Below are 17422 nucleotides of genomic sequence, written 5' to 3'. Positions count from 1 at the left end.
GTGTTGTTGAAGATGACGAAGTTGTTGCGGCTCATTGACAGGAACCGAAATGGTCTTTCGAACGACAACCTGCACAGCGATTGAGCGAGCTCCTTAAGAGTTAAGCTTAGCGCGTCGCGGTGCTGAGAGCTGTCGGATTCGTCGCTCCTTCAGCACCGATGCCCCGCTAAAAGGTCCCTGGCCAGAACAGCCCGGGGCACCGTGCCAGCGGGGTGCTAGCTTCACCGCCCCCGTATCTGCGTGGCAGAATCCAGGAAATTTTTATTTTTTCGTTCTTGCGATAGGTACTCGATCGCTGGTGCCACCGATTTGTCTACACTCAACAGCATCTCCAACCAGTCACAAATATGGCCCCCGAGTTGAGGAAGAGAACCAGATGTGAGTTATAATCTCTCCGCGACCTCAAACTTCAAACTCTTACATTAGTACAGCGGTCACTGCGGCCGAGAACGCGCCTGCGGCCAAGAAGGTCACCAAGGCCGAGAAGGTCGAGAAGACCGAACCTGCGCCCACGAAGGCCAAGGCTGAGAAGGCCAAGGCTGAGAAGGCCAAGGCCGAGAAGGTCGAGAAGGTTGAGAAGAAGGCCACTCCCAAGCGCAAAGGTATAGAACATCGTCGGTATTCTTTCGCGCATTGGCTAACAACCAGTTCTCCAGCCCCCGAGGAGGCCTCGCCCGTCGCCGCGAAGAAGCAGAAGCCCGCGAAGGCCACCCCCAAGACCACCCCGAAATTCAAGAAGGCTGCTGCCAAGCCCGAGCCCGCTGAAGAGCCAGAGCCTGAGCCCGAGACCACCGAGGTCGTCGAGGAGGAGGCCGAGACTTCTGTTATTCCTGTCGAGGATGGCGGCGACTCTGACGAGGAGATCGATGCCGACATCCAGGCACTCGCGGCTGGGTTGGACCCGGAGGACGCGCCCGAGGCTGACGGAACCCTCTTCAAGGAAGGCCAGGACGTGGGAACGATCCCCAAGATCAGCAAGAAGCAGAAGAAGTCCATTGGAGGATCAAGCGAGGAGCCCGGCGTGGTTTTCATCTCGAGACTGCCCCATGGTTTCTACGAGCACGAGTTGAAGGGCTACTTCTCTCAGTTTGGCAAGATTAACAGGCTGAGACTCGCCCGCAACAAGAAGACGGGCGCAAGCAAGCACTGGGCTTTCATTGAGTTCGCCGAGGAGAGCACCGCCCAGATTGTCGCGAAGACCATGGACAGCTACCTGTTGTTCGGCCACATCCTCAAGGTCAAGACCGTCCCCAAGGAGTCGCTGCACGAGAACCTGTGGAAGGGTGCCAACAAGCGCTTCAAGAAGATCCCATGGAACAAGATGGCTGCCAACGAGGTCGCGAAGAAGAGAACGGAGTCGACTTGGGCCCAGAAAGTCTCTAGGGAGGAGAAGAAGCGCGAGGAGCGTGCTAAGAAGCTCAAGGCGATCGGATACGAATTCGACACCCCCAACCTGAAGAAGGCCGTCGCGCCGCCGCCTGAGCCTATGGCTATCGACGCTCCCGAGGAGCCCAAGGCCATTGAGGCAGCACCGGCTGAGGAGAAGCCTGCTGAGGAGGAGGCTGCCCCTGCGGCGGAGGAAGAGGCAGCGGAGACGCCCAAGACCAAGGCAAAGGCGAAGAAGGGCGGCAGGAGAAAGTCCAAGAACTAAACTCCTTCATGATGTCCCGCGTCACGAGTGTTGTTTGAAAAGTTGTTCAGCATATTTCTGCTGCATTTAATGCTTGGGGAGTCCATCAAAAAAGGGTAATCACTGGGATGTGTACGCGCATAGCGAACCCGTCGCACCCATTCAAATTGGGGCAAGCGCCGGGATTATAAAAGGCGAATCTACTCTGCTTCAGCGTCAAAAAAGACCAAGTCATTGATTAAATGGGCTCGATCAAGAATTATGTCAGCGAAGGGTAAAATATGTGAAGAAGAGAAGAAGAGATGGAAATTTTCGTCACGAAGCAGAGCCTCTTGAAGGTCTTGCAGCTGATAAGATAACGCTGAGTCAGCAACCGCAATGGGTCCATCGTCGCAGCTGTCGGCGCGCCAACCTGTTTGTGGTCGCCAGTCACCGATGCACCTCGTAAAGCAGGGTCGTATCTCTCAGTCATCTGCGCCATGCATTTCGTAATTGCTTGTATTATCTCATGTGACCAAGTACGGGAATTTAACTGAAGAATAACATTGGTTACCTCATTTGCAGAAAGCCATTTAAAGTCAATGTCAGACTGCGAGACCAAGGTGTGATTCGTGTTGGTCAGTTGACCAATTGTCGAGGCCGTCGTTTCATCTATCGATCCTGTTCTGATACAATGCCAGGACACTGTATAAGTTACAAGTCAACTTAGATTACTCGAAGGGAAAAGCAGTCAAACCTACTGATTCACAAAGAAATAACTCAAAGACCCTATCGAGCGAAGCACGTTTCAATTGAGACTTGAGAGAAAAACCGTTAGTGCTCAGCAAACGGTTGGCGCTAGACGCGCTGTCCTTAGCTAATACTTATCGTTATCGGTGCTTTTAGTGGAGCTTTCCGACCAGTGTGGGGGACCGGGGGGGGCAGTACCTTCCGCGTGTGAAGTGAACACGCTCGCTAATTTGCGAACCTAGCTTACGTGGTGTAAGTACATACCAACCCGCCCGATGCCAAACTAGACATCTTGCAACCTCCCGACGAACCTCGAAGAAATAGCCCATTCCACCCAGCGTATACCAGCTCAAAGGGCTCTGCGCACCTTCCGATGCATTTGAGAAGCCAATATGTCGGCCGCCGCTCCCTCTAGTGACCCGGTCCAAAACGCATCTTCAGGTTCGCCGATTGAATCCACCCCTCGGAGGCAAATGATGCGATCGCAGCGCTAACCTGTCTGGCCACGCTTCTAGGGAAAAAGAAGAACAACAAGAAGAAGAAGAATGCAAACAAGCCCAAGGAACCGATAGAAACCGACAGCACTACCCCGCAACGCGACGCTGCCGAGGATGGCGATGATGAGCCGGAGACCCCGGTGCAGGTGATACTCCCTTGTGTCGTTGCCTTTCTAGCCTAGTTGATCTGACTGCTGTTGCAGGACGCCGCACCCACGGAAGAGTCCAGCCCTGACCAGACCGCAGACAAGGACACAACGGCCAATGGCCATACCGAGAGGCCGACGAGTAATGGACATGCGAACCCGCCGATAGAGAAGCCGACAGACGAACCGGGAGCTGGGGGAGATGCCACCGCGAAACTAGACGCCCTCACAAAGGAAAGAGAGGCACTACGAACAGAGGTCGAGACACTGAGGAAGCAGCTGGAGACAATTCAAGGAACGCACGATGAAACCATCTCAAATCTCAAGACTGAGCTGGAGGAGACGTCATCGGCCAAGGAGCAGGCGGAGGAGCAGTACCAAAGCCTGTTGGAACGTGTCAATCACCTCAAGTCGACACTCGGCGAACGTCTGAAGCGCGATCGAGCCGAACTCGAAGAGGCCAAAGAGCGAATCGAAGAGCTCGAGGCGCAGAACGAAGAGCTGCAGAATGGCTCGAGAGCATCTGAAGATGAGCTTGCTAAGCTCAAGGAGGAGCTGCAGGATACCTCGCGCGAGGCGAACAGCCTGCGCAGCCGCAGCAATTTGTCTCAGCAAAACTGGGTGAAGGAGCGAGAAGAGCTGACACGAGTGGTGGCTAGCCTGAAGGAGGAGGTGGAAACAACGACAAATGCAATGGGCGAATGGGAAGTCATCGCCATGGAGGAACGATCCGTCAAGGAGAGCCTAGTAGAGAAGGTATCGGAACTGGAGGAGCAGATTCACAGCCTTAGAGAGGGCTACGAGAGCGCCGCATCCGAGCGAGATCACCAGTCGCAGGTTATCGACAACTTGCAGAAGGCGTTGCGCGAGATCCAAGAAGCGCGGAAGAAGGAGCTGCGCGAGATGGTCGAGACGTCAGAGGAGCAGCTCCAGGCCCTGAAGAAGCTGGTCCAAGATGCGGACGCCAGAGCCACGGAGGCCGAGACCGCCAAGGATAACCTCACCAAGGAGCTTGAGCGGACAGCGCCGTTCGAAAAGGAGGTCAAGGAGAAGAACCTTCTCATCGGCAAGCTGCGACACGAGGCCATTGTACTCAATGACCATCTCACAAAGGCCCTCCGCTACCTGAAGAAGACGAAACCTGAAGATAATGTTGATAGGTATGTTGCATTCACCAGCCTTCGCCATTACAGCCTACTAATTCTGCCTTAGACAAGTCGTCACGAATCACATGCTCCACTTCCTCACTTTGGACCGCGGAGACCCCAAGCGCTTCCAGATCCTGCAAGTCATGGCCGGCTATCTCAACTGGAACGACGAGCAGCGCGAGCAAGCCGGGCTCGCTCGGCCCGGCACCTCGACAAACAGCCTGCGCTTGCCAGCTTCCCCCTTCCACCGCACGCCGAGCACGCCATCCCTCAGCGCAGAGTTCTTCTCGGATACGCCCACGTCAGCCAACAAGGAGTCGCTCGCCGACCTGTGGGCTGGCTTCCTGGAGCGCAGCGCAGAAGAGGGCCTAGACCAGGCTGGAGCGCCGCGAGACCGCAAAGACAGCGCCAGCAGCGCGGCAACGAGGCCTGACACTCGCGGCGGATAGAGGCCGTCATCGTGGTACGGTCAGTCGTCTCGCGAGTGACGAGAGACGGGCAAGCGGGGCTTCTTTTGGGTATCGAGAAACTCAGCGTGTTTCTCACGAAATGCATACCGCCGCGCTGTGACGATATCCAGGCAGCCGGCATGTTATACACATGTTATATAAAGAAAAAAAACCGGCGTTGTTAGCGCTCGCGTGGGAGGGCAGGCATTCAGATGAGCGGGCATGTAGCATTGTCGTTGTTCAGGGGGAAAGGGGGGGAGAGGACTTGGTTCACGAAGACGGGAGGGCAAAGCCGGGGGGTTGTGGCGATGAGAATGGTCCGATCCAATAGGAGAGGAGGCAACGGGAACACTTTGCGCATTACCGGCCCTAGAGGCGTATTAAAAATAACATGTTTCTCTTCTGGACTGCACAAGCATTCATAACGTGTCTGCATTAGTGGGGGGAAAAGGACACATTTGTCCTGCGTCTTAACACTGTCTATGTCTCTAGTCTACGGCAAGCCTACTGCGCCTGCTCTTGGCCCTGTTCCAGAGGCGAAAACACGCTGTTGGCATAGTTCTCGGCATCGGCAGTGATGGTCTGGATGTTGATACGGTTCTCGAGAGCATTGTTCACCCCCTCGATGACCTCCCGCTCCTCCATCACCTCCCTGACGAGCCGCACCTCGTGCAGCCAGTACGCCTGGCTCCTGGTTCTCAGCTCCTCGTCCCTCAGCGTGGTGTTCTTGACGATGCCGAGGGCGTTCATCTTGCTCCGGACGCTGTTCAGTAGGCGGTTGCTCGCCTCGACGCGCTCCGCCTCGGAGGGCGGCTGCAGGAAGGCGCGGCGGGTGCTGGAGAGAAACAGCAGGCCGCCGAGGCCGACGTCGAGCAGCGCGAGGGCGACGTAGCGCAGGGCGCGGGCCTTCCAGTAGAAGAAGTCGATCTCGGGCAGGCGCAGGGCGGAGGCGTTGGCCGAGTAGTCGTACTGGTTCACCAGGCTCAGGTCGGCGATGCAGAGGGCGGCGGCGGCCATGGTCGCGTAGCTGCGCCAGCGCGCGCCGTCGCGCCCCGTGATGGTGCCGGACGTGACCACCGCGATGACGACCAGGTTCAGCAGGTGGAGGAGCACGATGGCGGGCAGGGCGTAGTAGAAGTAGCTCTTGGGCTCGTCGGACTTGCAGAAGGGGCAGTCGGCGAGCGCGGCGGGGCCGAGGTAGAGGTACAGCAGGCGAGACTCGAGGTTGACGAAGCGGGCGCGCAGGCGCTCGTCCGCCTGGGTGAGGAGGCCATCGGGACGAAGCGAGGCGAGGCGGGTGAAGAGGACGTCGACGGGGATCTGCAGGCGGGACTGGGTGAGGGCGAAGACGTTTTCGGGCGCGAAGGGCGGGAGCGTCTTTGCGAGGTAGAAGAGGACGAGGACGGTCAGCACGCCGAGGGCGCGGGCGACGTGAGGGGGTGGGGGAACCGGCTCGGCGCGGTGTTGCGAGGCGGTGCGGATGGAGCGGTAGGCTGAGATTGCCTTTGGGAGGAGGATTGGGCCGAAGACGAGGAGGAGGGAGCGCAGTCTGAAGTCGCAGAGTGTTAGTAGTTGTTGGTGGTGATGCACGTTGAAGTGGACAGGGTAGCTTACTCGGCCCAGCCAAAGGCCATGATGGGCGGTTATGACACGGCTGGCGTGTCTTGCCCTCTACAAACTGTACCGAAAATACAGAGACGCAGAATCGCCTAGAGTCTCGCAGCGGTATAGAAGCTCGAGAAGGCTGAGAGAACTGTCTTCTTTGGAAAGTTGGAGGGGTCAAGGCGTAAGGCTGCCCGTGTTCCAAGGACACGGGTAAGATGGGTTTAGTTTCCGCCAAGAAACCATGCATGGCTTACCTAAGGGTGAGATACTCCAGGCGACAGAAGTTAGGAGCTTTGTCCGGGGCAGGGATTAGCTGGCTTTGGCGGCCCCGGGTGACGGCACGATGATGTATCCCCTGCAGGTACGCCCAGAGCTCTGGTCGATTGGGCACGACGACGTTACAAAGCCCGCCATCAGCAATGTCAGCGCTACTACTACAGCAGACGAACCCGGCAAAATTGGCACGTTTAGTCAAAGGCCAAGTTGGTTGTTGAGCATAAAGATTAGGGATTATGCCACTCGTTCTCTGTATTGTACATCAAGCCAGTCATTCGTCGTAGCTGCTTGCTCGCTATGCTTTTTTCTGTTCATCTGATGTCCTTCACTCGATCTTTTCCGCCTACAGCTCCGCGGATCCTTCGCCCCCGTCGTAAATGAAGTAGAAAAACAACAAACTTTTTTGTTTTGATATCCCAACTCCGCCCGATGATAAATATGCCAATGAGAAAAATGCATCGAAAAACAATGGCTAAAGTCTGAAAATGCCCATGAGTCGCTTTTTTGGTTGATATTTTGTCGTCGTGCGTCGAATGCCGTTCACATGCATTCATAGCTTGCGTCCAAACATGAAGGACCCGTACATGCCCCCGACTTCGGCGCGCGCGACCGGGATCTTGCGCATGCCCCAGTTGTCGGCGCCCATCTTCCACCATCGATAGCCGCGATCGCTATCCTTGCGGTGGTCCTGGAGTCGCACCATCCAGCATCGGCTTCCGATCTCCTGCAGGGACCAGCCGATACGCTCGAGGACTCTGTTCCGGGACAAGCTCTTGAACGATTGCTCCGAGACCTCCACCACCTCTAGCGGCGCCGAGCTCGGGCGAAGCAACGAGTTCCGAGTCGAGAAGAGGTCGACGAGGTCGAGCTCGCTGCCCCAGAGGTCCGAAAGGTCGAGGTAGCGCAGCGTGTGGGGCTCCTCCTCCTTCTCGGGGTCCGCCGGCTCAAGAAGCTTACCGGCGGCATTGACGTCCATGTTGCGCCCGACGGCCAGTTCCTCGAGGTACTTGGTCAGCGGTCGCAGCAGGTCAATGTGGATATCGTCCATGCGACTGCCCTTCAGGCTCAAGGACCTGAGGGTCTTGGGCAGCACCGGGATGAGCTGTGTTACATCCTCCACATCCAAGAGTTGGTGGCTCCGAGCATCGGTGGCCACGCTGAGGTAGACCAGGTTCTTGACCGCCGGGTGGTTGGCAAGGAAGTCAATAACGGCAGGTGCTGTGAGCAGAGTGCACTTGGCAATGTTCAAGTGGGTGATCTTGGCCGTGACCGGAATGGACTGCAGCGCGCGGTCTGAGATCTTGGTCTGGGCAAGGTCCAGGTGCGTGATGTTGGTTAGGCGCGGGAGGATTTTCTCGAAGAGGGTAGAGGGGAGTGTCAAGCACTTGTGGAATGATAGTCGCGTGACAGACAGCATGTCGGGCCAGTCCATGGCTACCAGTGATGTGAATGAGTTCTTGAAAGCCGGCGAGGTGCATCCGGCAAAGTCAAGAGCCTGCAGCCTGGGCATGCCAAAGAAGAGCTTCCGCAACACGTCCGCGTCGAGATCGTCGTCAATGTGCTCCATGGCGAGGAACTCCTGTAGATGAGGCGTCAATTCCAGTGATTGCACCAGTGTCTCGGCCGTCAGGTTCCTGGTGGTCTTGCGCTCGCTAGCAGACTCGAACAGGGTCGCATTGTTGAAGTGGCTGAAGTCCATGCGCCGTACAATGGTGCCCAGCGCAGGGTACATTGTGATGTTGGACAAGAACTTGCGGAAGATTCTCGAGTGTGGGATGGTGATGTGCTTGTAGAGGGTGTTGAGCGTGGCGGCGTGGAGTGTCCTGGAGGTCATAAGAAGCGCCATGAGATCGACGTTGCGGCGCGCGGTGCCATATGGCGGGGGGATATCGAGGACTAGGAGCTCGATGATGGATCCTATGAAGCATTAGTGTTGTCCCTGGTGGTCCAAGAACACCTGGTTCGACTCACCTAAGATCTCGAGAGGAAGCCTCTCCATGGGTGCGCGGCCGCCAACATGCTTGTCCTTGACCTTGGGGGAAGCTGGAGGAGTGCTCCAGGACATGCGCAGTGCCTGGAGGTCGCTGAAGCTCCGGCTGGCTGTCTTGCCCTTGACATCGATCTGCTTCCAGCCCTTGAAGCTGTTGGCAGGATACCAGCCGCCATGGAGTCTGCTGTTGGGGTGGGTGACAGGAGGAAGGAACTGGACTTCACCCATGTCTAGGGACGGGGAGGCCAAAGGGGAAGGAGAGTTGGAGGAAGAGTCAAAGACAACGGCGTCGTTTGCTTTCTGTGCGTAGGAAGAGACCTTCGAGGAGGTGAAAGTCTGCGCCAAGTCGGAGTCGTTCTCGCGGATGGATGAGAAAGAGGACCTGCCGTTCTTTTCTGGGGTATCAGGTCGGTGCGGCTCCGGGTTGTCCATTTTGTATTTGGTCTGGGCCTGGAGAGACGGAGAGCCGTTGTGGTCGTGGCCGAGACCGTGACTGTGGCCTGTCGGAGAAGGGCCTGGGGGGGTGTGGTCCTGGTCCGGAGTCTGGGACGACGAGGTCTGCGAATGGGGTACAGGCAGGAGAGGTAGAGGGAGAGGTAGAGCAGAAGGTCGCGGAGTAGCCATGGCTGCAGGAAGTTTACTTTGACCTTGAAGGTCCGTCCGGGTCGCTGCGCTTGTTGTTTCAATTGTTGCACGACACACCACCAGCAAAAAACCACACGAACCACTCCAACGCACACACGCTCGCTTGCTGGGTTGTCTGTCGCGCGCGTGCCTGTCGCTGTCAAGCTGGGGTCTTGGGGTGTGAAGAAAAAAAAAACCAAACCAGCTACCCCGTTTAAAGTAGTCGTGCTGCCCTGCAAGCGCAAAACGCAAGTAACTCGAGGTTACCGACTTTGCTGCAAAAGCACAAGGCCGGGGGCCCGGGACCGTCGATAGAGCAAGCCTCAAGGGCTTTTCTATTAGTCAAAGACCGGGACTTTTAGGTAAGAGGAAGCTGCCGCGATGCGGGGAAGATGGTGGTTTGGCGTGTTCAGGTGGTCCAACCTCAACGTTCTGAAGTGTAACACTGAAGCCAAGTGACAAGTCTGGAGTACGAATAGAGACGCGGCGCAATCCAAGATTCTTGGGGGGAGACGAGATTGGACCCTTGTTGGGGGAGGGCCCTGGGGATGTAAGGAGGAGCAGCGGCGGCAGCAACAACAACAGGAAAGGATCGCAGACTGGGGATGGATGCAGTCGTGAGTGGTGCGTGACACAAGGAAAGACGTCTTTTTCGCAATCGCTGAGGTGATGTGGTGAGAGGTTGGCTGGCTTTCAAGGCGACGGAGCAGGGGCAAGAGATGGAACTCGTCCAACGGATCGATCGCGACTGACTGGGAGTGCAGCTTATGGGCGTCTCGTCATGCGGAGGAGTGGCTGGTACTGGCGTTTGTAACCGGGTGTGAGTGTGTGTGTGTGTGAGCGGCCCGCAGATTAATATAGCAAGTCGAAGAGGCAAAGGGTTGCTCTTGGCCAAAAATTGGGTAATGAAAACAGAGGAATGGAGACTTGCCCGTCACATGAGCATCCAGAGCTTCATCCAGATGGAGGCGGAGCCTTGTCCGTACATGACACGGCGCGGTACGGCGGTACGCCAGGTCCCCAGGTGACATGCTTCGTGCTCACGGACGGCGACGACGACGACGACATCCATCCAGGTCGGGTACGGTACAGGGACGAGACACTGACAAGAGGCAGAGATGGATGGCGACAGAACCTCTAGAGGTAAGGGCTGGCGACACGAAGCAGCCTGGTCGCCAACGATTGGACGGGTATTTGGTAATGAGAATGTCATGGGTGTGTTGCGTCGAGCCAGTCGGCCATTGAAAGCAATCAGAGCATAATATCATTGCTCGCGTTTCCAGTCCGTTAAACGGCTGCGCGAGATGTGTCAAGGAATGTCCATCTTCCGGGGATCTCAGGTTATGTGGCCAACGTCTGTCTTGTTCCGGACAGGCCGTTGTTTGACTGTGTGTAGTCATAATCATCCCGAATTATAGGAAGCATGCCTCACGTGGACAACAGTTGACGAAGGGTGTGTATGGTGAAGGCGGTTAGTCACTCTCTGGTCAGTGTTTGTCTGGTCAAGACGACGGGAGCCGTGGCCGTGGGCAGCAGCCAGGCCAGGAACGGAAACGGTAAGGCATGGCAATGGTGCCCGCGCAGCTCGTCGGTCGGTGCGGTTTGCTCTTCGAACCGGACGGGGCGACTAGCGGCGCGAAGGGCCCGGACCCAGACCCAGATCCAAGGGAGAGGGATTGAGAAGTTGAGGGCTCATATGAGGGAAGGGAAGGATTTGTTTCTTGATAGGACGATCCAATTCCACTTGGGAAGATGGGGAAAGGAAAGAGAAAAAAAATCTGCCCCGTCATAAGGAGGGTCAGCAAGACGAGAGAGAAAAAAATGCGAGAGGGTCGGGGCCATTGGGTGCGCTGAGCTGAGCTGGAGACCTGGAGACGTGGACAGGTTTGCGTTGGAAAGCTTGGCTTGCGAAGTGATCAGATGAGGCGAGGAAAAGGAGGTTTGCAAACGTAATGGTAACAAGCTACGACTAATGGAAACTGGGAAAACTTTTCAGCATGGCACCGAGACCTCTCGACCGCCGAGTCACGTTGCTCAAAGACAGCGTCCCAACTTACCTAATACAAGAAAAGGAAGTGTACCTTGCTTTTTGTACCTCATCAGAGTTACATCGAATACAAGAGTCTCGCTCTCGCAGCGTTGCACTCACTCAGTCTCTGGCAGTTAATTTCAACCTCTGCTCCAGCTGCATAAAGGAATTGAAACGCTGGCAATATGCGGGACGCTCCCTTACGAAAGCAAGTCGGACGACAGACGATCGGGCGGATGAGATGGATCATGGAATCATTGACTCGGAACCACTCCCGTGGACATTGGCATCTCCTCGGCTCGGCGCCCGGCTTTGCAATTCAATTCAACTCATTGCCCCTCAAACACCGAGCCCGCCATGAGTAACTAACCCCAAGCTGCGATGTCGCTCCATACCAATGCCCGAGACGTCCGTTCCGGTCGTCGGACTCCGTCTGCCAATACGGGGCTAGCCAGCCGCCAGCCAAGGACAAAAGCCTCCAGACTTTGTGACGATGATGGCGAAATGTCGTCTGCAGAGTCGAAAGGTCGGGGAAATTTGCATCAGCGCAGGGCAAGGGGCCGTCGGCCAATGCCCAACTGCCAATTTGCTTGGCTTTACCTTACCGCAGTTACCACGTTGCAGACCGCTACCGCCGGGGCGGAATACGGCTCCCCCGCCAGATATTGCAGTCAAGTCACGCTCGAGCCAGTCACCTCAGTCATCTGACCTTTTTGCCCGCCCCATTTGCCCATTGCCGAACGATGCGGCCCTCGGGCTGTGCGGCGAAGGCTCGTCAAAAAAGGAAAAGGAAGAAGCAAGAGACGAGGCGCACGTAACGGTACGAGCTAAGAGGCCTACTCAGACGGGGCCACACAGGATTTAGAAATTGCTGGAAGGTGTTCCCGGAGCACGGGGACCGCCATGCTCGACAACCGGATGAGAGAGATGCCCCATGCCAGGGTTTATCGTCGATACTTGAGGTACCTCTCTCTCGTACTATGCATGCGGCCCCTGGCTGGACCCATCGTGACAGTCACCTCGCAAACGCAGCCTGGAAGATCGACGACCTTCCTCCGGCTCTGAGCGTACACTACAATCTGGTTAAAAAAGATGCGAATGAACGGGAAGATCCTAGCACCCGTGGCATCCTAGCGGATCTCCGGTTGGCGGGCTAGGAGGAACTTTGTGTGTTAGCCGCGTGGTGTGTGGTGTCTGCCCCAGATTATCCACCTTTTGACGCAGAGAGCCCAAGCAGGGAAAGCGAGAAAAAAAATCTGCGTAAAAAATCTGATGGACCGAAGCCAGCCGCCTTGTGCCATCTCCCCGGTACCCTGTCCGGCTAGCGCGCAACACATTTGTACAGTTGCAAAGCTGAAGAATGGGCAATGTTCTGGCCATTCTGCAGTCACTATGAGCTTGGCGGACTTTTCTCGCCTTTCGTCTGGTGTTTTTGGGGTCATGGAGGCAGTTAGTTACCCGTCGGCATGGTCCTCTCTGCTGAAACCAACATACCATAACTCTGCCCATCGCTCTTCAGCTACCTACGTTTCTCATCCACCGTGGCTCTTGTTCCCTGTCCCCGCAACACTTGAGAGAGAGTTCCGTCAAACCCGTCACGCGGTAGACTAATAAGACCACAGCATCAACAAACGTGTTGCTAATAGTTAGTCATTAGTTGCAAAGTGTGTCACCAAATGTCCCCATCTCCCAACGCCATTGCGCCATGTCCACCACTCATGGTACCTTGCAGCTACTAATAACACTCCTACCACTTTGCGCCCCTCTTGTATCTCAAAGTCACGCGCACACATTTGCCGACCAGCATCTCCGGAGACAAACCAGCAAGCAACAACCGCAAACGAAGGCAAGGGGCAACACCAAATGGCCAGCTTCTGCCTTTGACCACAGAGTGTCAAGTCATGCTAGCTCCCTCAAACACTTGTGTAGCGCATAACTCGTTCAACATGCCAGTGACCAGATATCAAACAACCCCAGCAACACCAAGCCGAGCCAGTCAACCACTCAGCGTCGCCAAAAGCTTCCCCAGGTTTTCCCCTCAACAGCCGGCTTTGCACTAACCTGAAGTCGTTTCTCGATCACACACCCTGACGGATGGCAAAGTACCTTACGTCGGCTTCACTCATATCGCCATCACTTGCCTGCCCACCACTCAAGTTGCCTTTTGCCCTGTCTCTATTTCAGGCAAGTCTCCCCCCCCGCAAGCGCAGTGGCGGCTCAACCACACTCACCAGAAAAAAAGGGGCGAGTGACAAGACCCCAGCAACTCACTTTCCCTTTTCAACTCTTACCCCAGAAATTCCTACCCCGGCCCAAAACGACAAGGCCTGCATTGCTCGTCCAGGGTTATTTTGTACTCCTTGCAGCCTCTGAGGTATTCGTGTACCTCTGAGGAGCCCCTCACCGCGTAAAGAACACCGACACTCATGGATATCCAAACCTCCTCTGCCCACGTCCCTCTCTCACCCCGGATCTGGACCACGTAAACGTTTCCGTGTTTTACTCCCCACCTCACACCTAGATCACCTGTGTCCGAGTCTCTCTCTTTACCCCTTTTCCCCCTACCTTCACCGCCAGTGCATGCCTCGTGACCTTTGGACCTGCTCTGCACTCCTCTTTATCCCACAGGCACCTTGGGTCGAACAGAACCCCGACGCGGTAATTGCTGCAGCTTCCGCGGAATCCCACTGCTGAAACTCGCCGGGCCAAAGCACCGGGGAACGTGGCCGGCATAAAGGACAAACCCGTCCGAACCGTTGAGGCGAGCACCACAGCACTGCAAGATTTCCATTGGGTGGAAACATCTCCTCTTGAGCATTTCCATTGATCTCTAGCTCCGAATTAGATTTCTCTTCTATCCCGATTCGGGGGGCCCCGATAGACATTGCAGCGGCCAGGCACACGCACACGCTTTCATCCTCCAACTCGTCTTCACAGAAAGACCCTTCGCGCCACGGGCCAGATCGCCACCAGGTGAGCCGTCCCAAGATGTGATACGCCCCCTCCTGCTTTGCCGTCCCGGCAGTATGTGCTGTACTCCATTCCTGAGGGCAACTAGCTCATGTACCTTGCTCCATGTTGATTTACCCCGCGATCCAAATGCTCGTTAGGTAAAAGGTATCTAGAGGTCGGCCAAACACGAACGTGCCGACCGACCTACACGCCAAATCAAACCAACGCCGTGTAGAAATGTGGAACGTTCCACGCTGAAAATACCACTTTGTACTCATCATCATATCCCTACTTGCCGTTGAGCCGTGCAAGCCGCACGGCGAGTCGTATTGAAAAAGTCATTCAGTACTGCGGACCCCGCTGCTTGCGAATATTCATGGCGTTGGGGAGCAGGTTGTACTTGTGGGACAACTTCTTGCCTTGCTTTGCCAGCTTCTGAACGCACTCCTCACAGTACCATTTTGCTGCGTCGACTGTTAGCTTTGCCCACATATACATTTTTTTTGTACACTTACAGCTTCCCTTTGGTGCTACCTTGAGACCAACACAGTTGAGGTGAAACCATTCCCTCTCGCAGTTATCTGCGTCGCAAGCAACCATCTCACCGTAGCTGACGCTAGTGCAGTAGCAGTACGTAGGCTCGTCTTCCGTATAGTCGTAGCTGCGCTTGGCTCTGATCTCTGCATCCTCGGCATCCTCGCTATCTTCAGCCTCATCTGCTGGTTTGGGGGCAGCCTTGGTTGCCGCCGCTGAACTGCTCTTCTTTCGCTTGTTTGTGGTGCTGTCGGTGTTGCGAGCCGACTTGGGCCGTGCCGCCTCCTGGAATGTAGCCATTGCAGGTGTTGACGGCTTACTGGCACGCCCGCTCTTTGTCACTGTTGCAGCGGTGACTGTCTGTGGTACTGGCGGAGGCTCAATCGGGGTCTGTGGCTCCTCCGGCTTGGGCGTTTCCTTTTTCTGCTTCGCTACTGGTATGCTTGGCTTGATGGCCGTCTCGGTTGTCTCAGGCTCCTTCTTCGTGATCTCCGGCACAGGAGGTGCGGATGGCTCTTTAGGTGCAGGCTGCGGTTCGACCGTAGGCTTGGGCGTCGCTGTCACAGGCGCGACCTCGGGCGTCGCTGGCGGGTCTCCGTTCGGCTTAGTCGACGCAGACGAAGGCGGCCGAGATTGCTTCCCGCCCTCTACCGCCGCTTGTGTAGTGCTCTGCTTGGCTCGGGAAACGGTCGGCACTTTAGGCGCCGGGGGCACTGGAGTGACGGTCGGAGCAGGAGAGCCTTGAGGCAGCGGTGGTTCGGGGAAAGTGCTGAGAACTGGAGAGGACGTGACGGACGGGGACATGGCCGCAATACCGTTCTTGCTGTAGATCACCATACGTCAGCAAACATGTCATCGAATTGGACCGAGGCTTCTTTTCAGCGAAACATACCTCTTCTTTGCCTGGCCGGTACCAGAAGGTAGGGCCTTTCGCTTCTTCGGGCCCTGCCCCTCCGGAGCTGGTGTCTCTCTGGGACTTGTCGTCTTCGCCTTGGAGACGTTGTTTCCAAACACGGTGCTCATCGCGCTGGGTACATTGTTTCCACTGGGCGTCTTCTCGACCTTGCGTCTCTTGGGCTGCGGCGCCGACCCGTTTGTTGTTCCATTTGTGGAGATGCCTAGGCCTACATTGGCGGCGGTCTCGGCCGCTTTGCGTGCTTTGCTTCCTCCGTGACCCTTCTTGCCGGCCTCGGGCTTGGGTCGAGCCTCGGCATCGTCGCCATCAGTCTCTTGGTGCTGCGTCTTTTGGTTTTTCTTTGCCTGCACCGCCTGCTTCCGCGCGTCGCTTCTGGCAGCTGCTTCCTCTGCGAGCTGCTGAGCAGCGGCGGAAATAGCGGCAGCGCCCTCGCGCCGTGAGCGCTCAGCATGTGCAGCCTTGCTGACGGCTCGGTTCTCAGGGTATGCCCAGTGTGTATTGCTTCCCCATTTTGCCTCGTCACTGAATTCGCTCTCGACGTGGGGCCAGACGTCGTCAATACGGGCAAGCTGCTTTTGAAGAGCGTCATTCGCGGTCGAAATGACGTGGTTCTTCTCTTCCAGTGAACCCAACATCTCCTGAATCTTGATAGCAGTCTGTCGGAAGAGCTGTCGTCGTGGCAGGTTGCTTGGATCGTATATGGACGTCGCGTAGGAGCCGTCGGTTGAGGGGGCAGGAAGAGGGGCAATGGCTCCGAGAGGGGCTCCGCTGGAGCTGTTCTGGGCGCTCATCGGAGCAGAAGCTGGCGCGACACTGCTAGATGCGTCGTTAACCGGTCGGGGCTGCGGAGCTGGCGCGCTCATTGCAGCGTCGACAAGCTGGAAGAGGGCATCTTCGGGAGCAACGATTTTGGCATCGACCTCCTTGAGTAGAGTAAAGTGTCGGACCATCTCTTTGGGAAAGGCGGCAATGGCATCGGAGAAGTATGTAATGGCGGGAAAGATGTCGATGGGCTGGTCAGAAGAGGAACCACCGGTGAGCGAGTCCCGACCGCCGCCGGATCCTCGCAGGCCAGAAGAGACGCGCGGGGGGTTGGTGCGAGTCTGTCGAACAGGCTGGGACCGCCTGCTGGACGGCGTATCCGCCGCGGATGTTTTGGCCGACTTCATCGCGACTTCGGTCGGCAAGGCGCGCGGAACGTACGAGGTCGTGGGCGGGAGAGCGATGTGGTCGCAGCGACGAGTTCTCGGGACGAAGTGCCGCGCTGGGCAGGGGGGATCTAGAGTGGTCTCGCCGTGCAAAAATCAAAATATAGGTGATTATAACGTGTGAGTATAGCAATCTAGAGCATTCTGGTCGTAATGAAGGCTCGGGAGGTGCTGAACAGCATCGGTGTGTGAGGGGAGTGCGCGAGGAAAATCAAGAGCGACGCCTCGGGATGTTCCATCATCCACGTCTTTTTGGGGATCTGCTCTGCCGCGGGCGGAGGATTGGCTGAGGGACCCCATCCGTCACTTAGCGAGCCATTTCAGCCTGAGGCCCCCGTAGCTCTCTCCTAGGTAGCAACTGGACCTCAAGGCCCCTGGACCGCTGACAACTGCCCAGGCCAGACCTGGTTTTCTCCCACCTCCAGCCACCCGCTGACCTACCATCTGATTTCGCAAATGCGAAAAGCCACATTGATTGTCGTCATCCCTCGTCTTCTTATCGCGGTGCGCCACACCTTGATAAGGCTCACAAGATGGATGCGTTTTGGCAGCCAACATACGTTCCATTCCAAGCTGGGGAACTATTTCTTTGTCTGGAATTCGAAAGTCCAAATATTTAAACACACCAACCTTGAAATAATCTACTTTATTCTTCAATCGACAAATGAATCTTGTGGATATCAATGCGG

General features: G+C 56.3%; 4 protein-coding genes across 4 annotated transcripts; 2 read left to right on the top strand and 2 right to left on the bottom strand.

Annotated features, from left to right (window-relative positions):
* Positions 1 to 347: 347 nt before the first annotated feature.
* Positions 348 to 1651, top strand: COL26b_003564 (uncharacterized protein; the record flags this gene model as incomplete). The annotated part of the gene is made up of 3 exons (XM_053176459.1): positions 348 to 378; positions 432 to 602; positions 657 to 1651. 3 exons carry the CDS (start codon positions 348 to 350, stop codon positions 1649 to 1651), a joined length of 1197 nt encoding a protein of 398 aa, XP_053039546.1.
* A 1100-nt stretch (positions 1652 to 2751) lies between these two features.
* Positions 2752 to 4599, top strand: COL26b_003563 (uncharacterized protein; the record flags this gene model as incomplete). The annotated part of the gene is made up of 4 exons (XM_053176458.1): positions 2752 to 2800; positions 2875 to 3002; positions 3060 to 4162; positions 4215 to 4599. 4 exons carry the CDS (start codon positions 2752 to 2754, stop codon positions 4597 to 4599), a joined length of 1665 nt encoding a protein of 554 aa, XP_053039545.1.
* Positions 4600 to 5103: 504 nt separating this feature from the next.
* On the bottom strand, positions 5104 to 6233 carry COL26b_003562 (uncharacterized protein; the record flags this gene model as incomplete). Its single annotated transcript, XM_053176457.1, has 2 exons — positions 5104 to 6148; positions 6214 to 6233. The coding sequence occupies 2 exons, from the start codon at positions 6231 to 6233 to the stop codon at positions 5104 to 5106; spliced, it is 1065 nt and encodes a 354-aa protein (XP_053039544.1).
* Positions 6234 to 7030: 797 nt separating this feature from the next.
* Positions 7031 to 8902, bottom strand: COL26b_003561 (uncharacterized protein; the record flags this gene model as incomplete). The annotated part of the gene is made up of 2 exons (XM_053176456.1): positions 7031 to 8397; positions 8452 to 8902. The coding sequence occupies 2 exons, from the start codon at positions 8900 to 8902 to the stop codon at positions 7031 to 7033; spliced, it is 1818 nt and encodes a 605-aa protein (XP_053039543.1).
* Positions 8903 to 17422: the final 8520 nt, after the last annotated feature.

The sequence above is a fragment of the Colletotrichum chrysophilum genome (assembly GCF_026319265.1).
Source record: "Colletotrichum chrysophilum strain AFK26 chromosome Unknown scaffold_20, whole genome shotgun sequence".
Classification (NCBI taxonomy): domain Eukaryota; kingdom Fungi; phylum Ascomycota; class Sordariomycetes; order Glomerellales; family Glomerellaceae; genus Colletotrichum; species Colletotrichum chrysophilum.
Note: the sequence above shows the minus strand (reverse complement) of the source record. Positions and strands in the feature narration are given on the sequence as shown.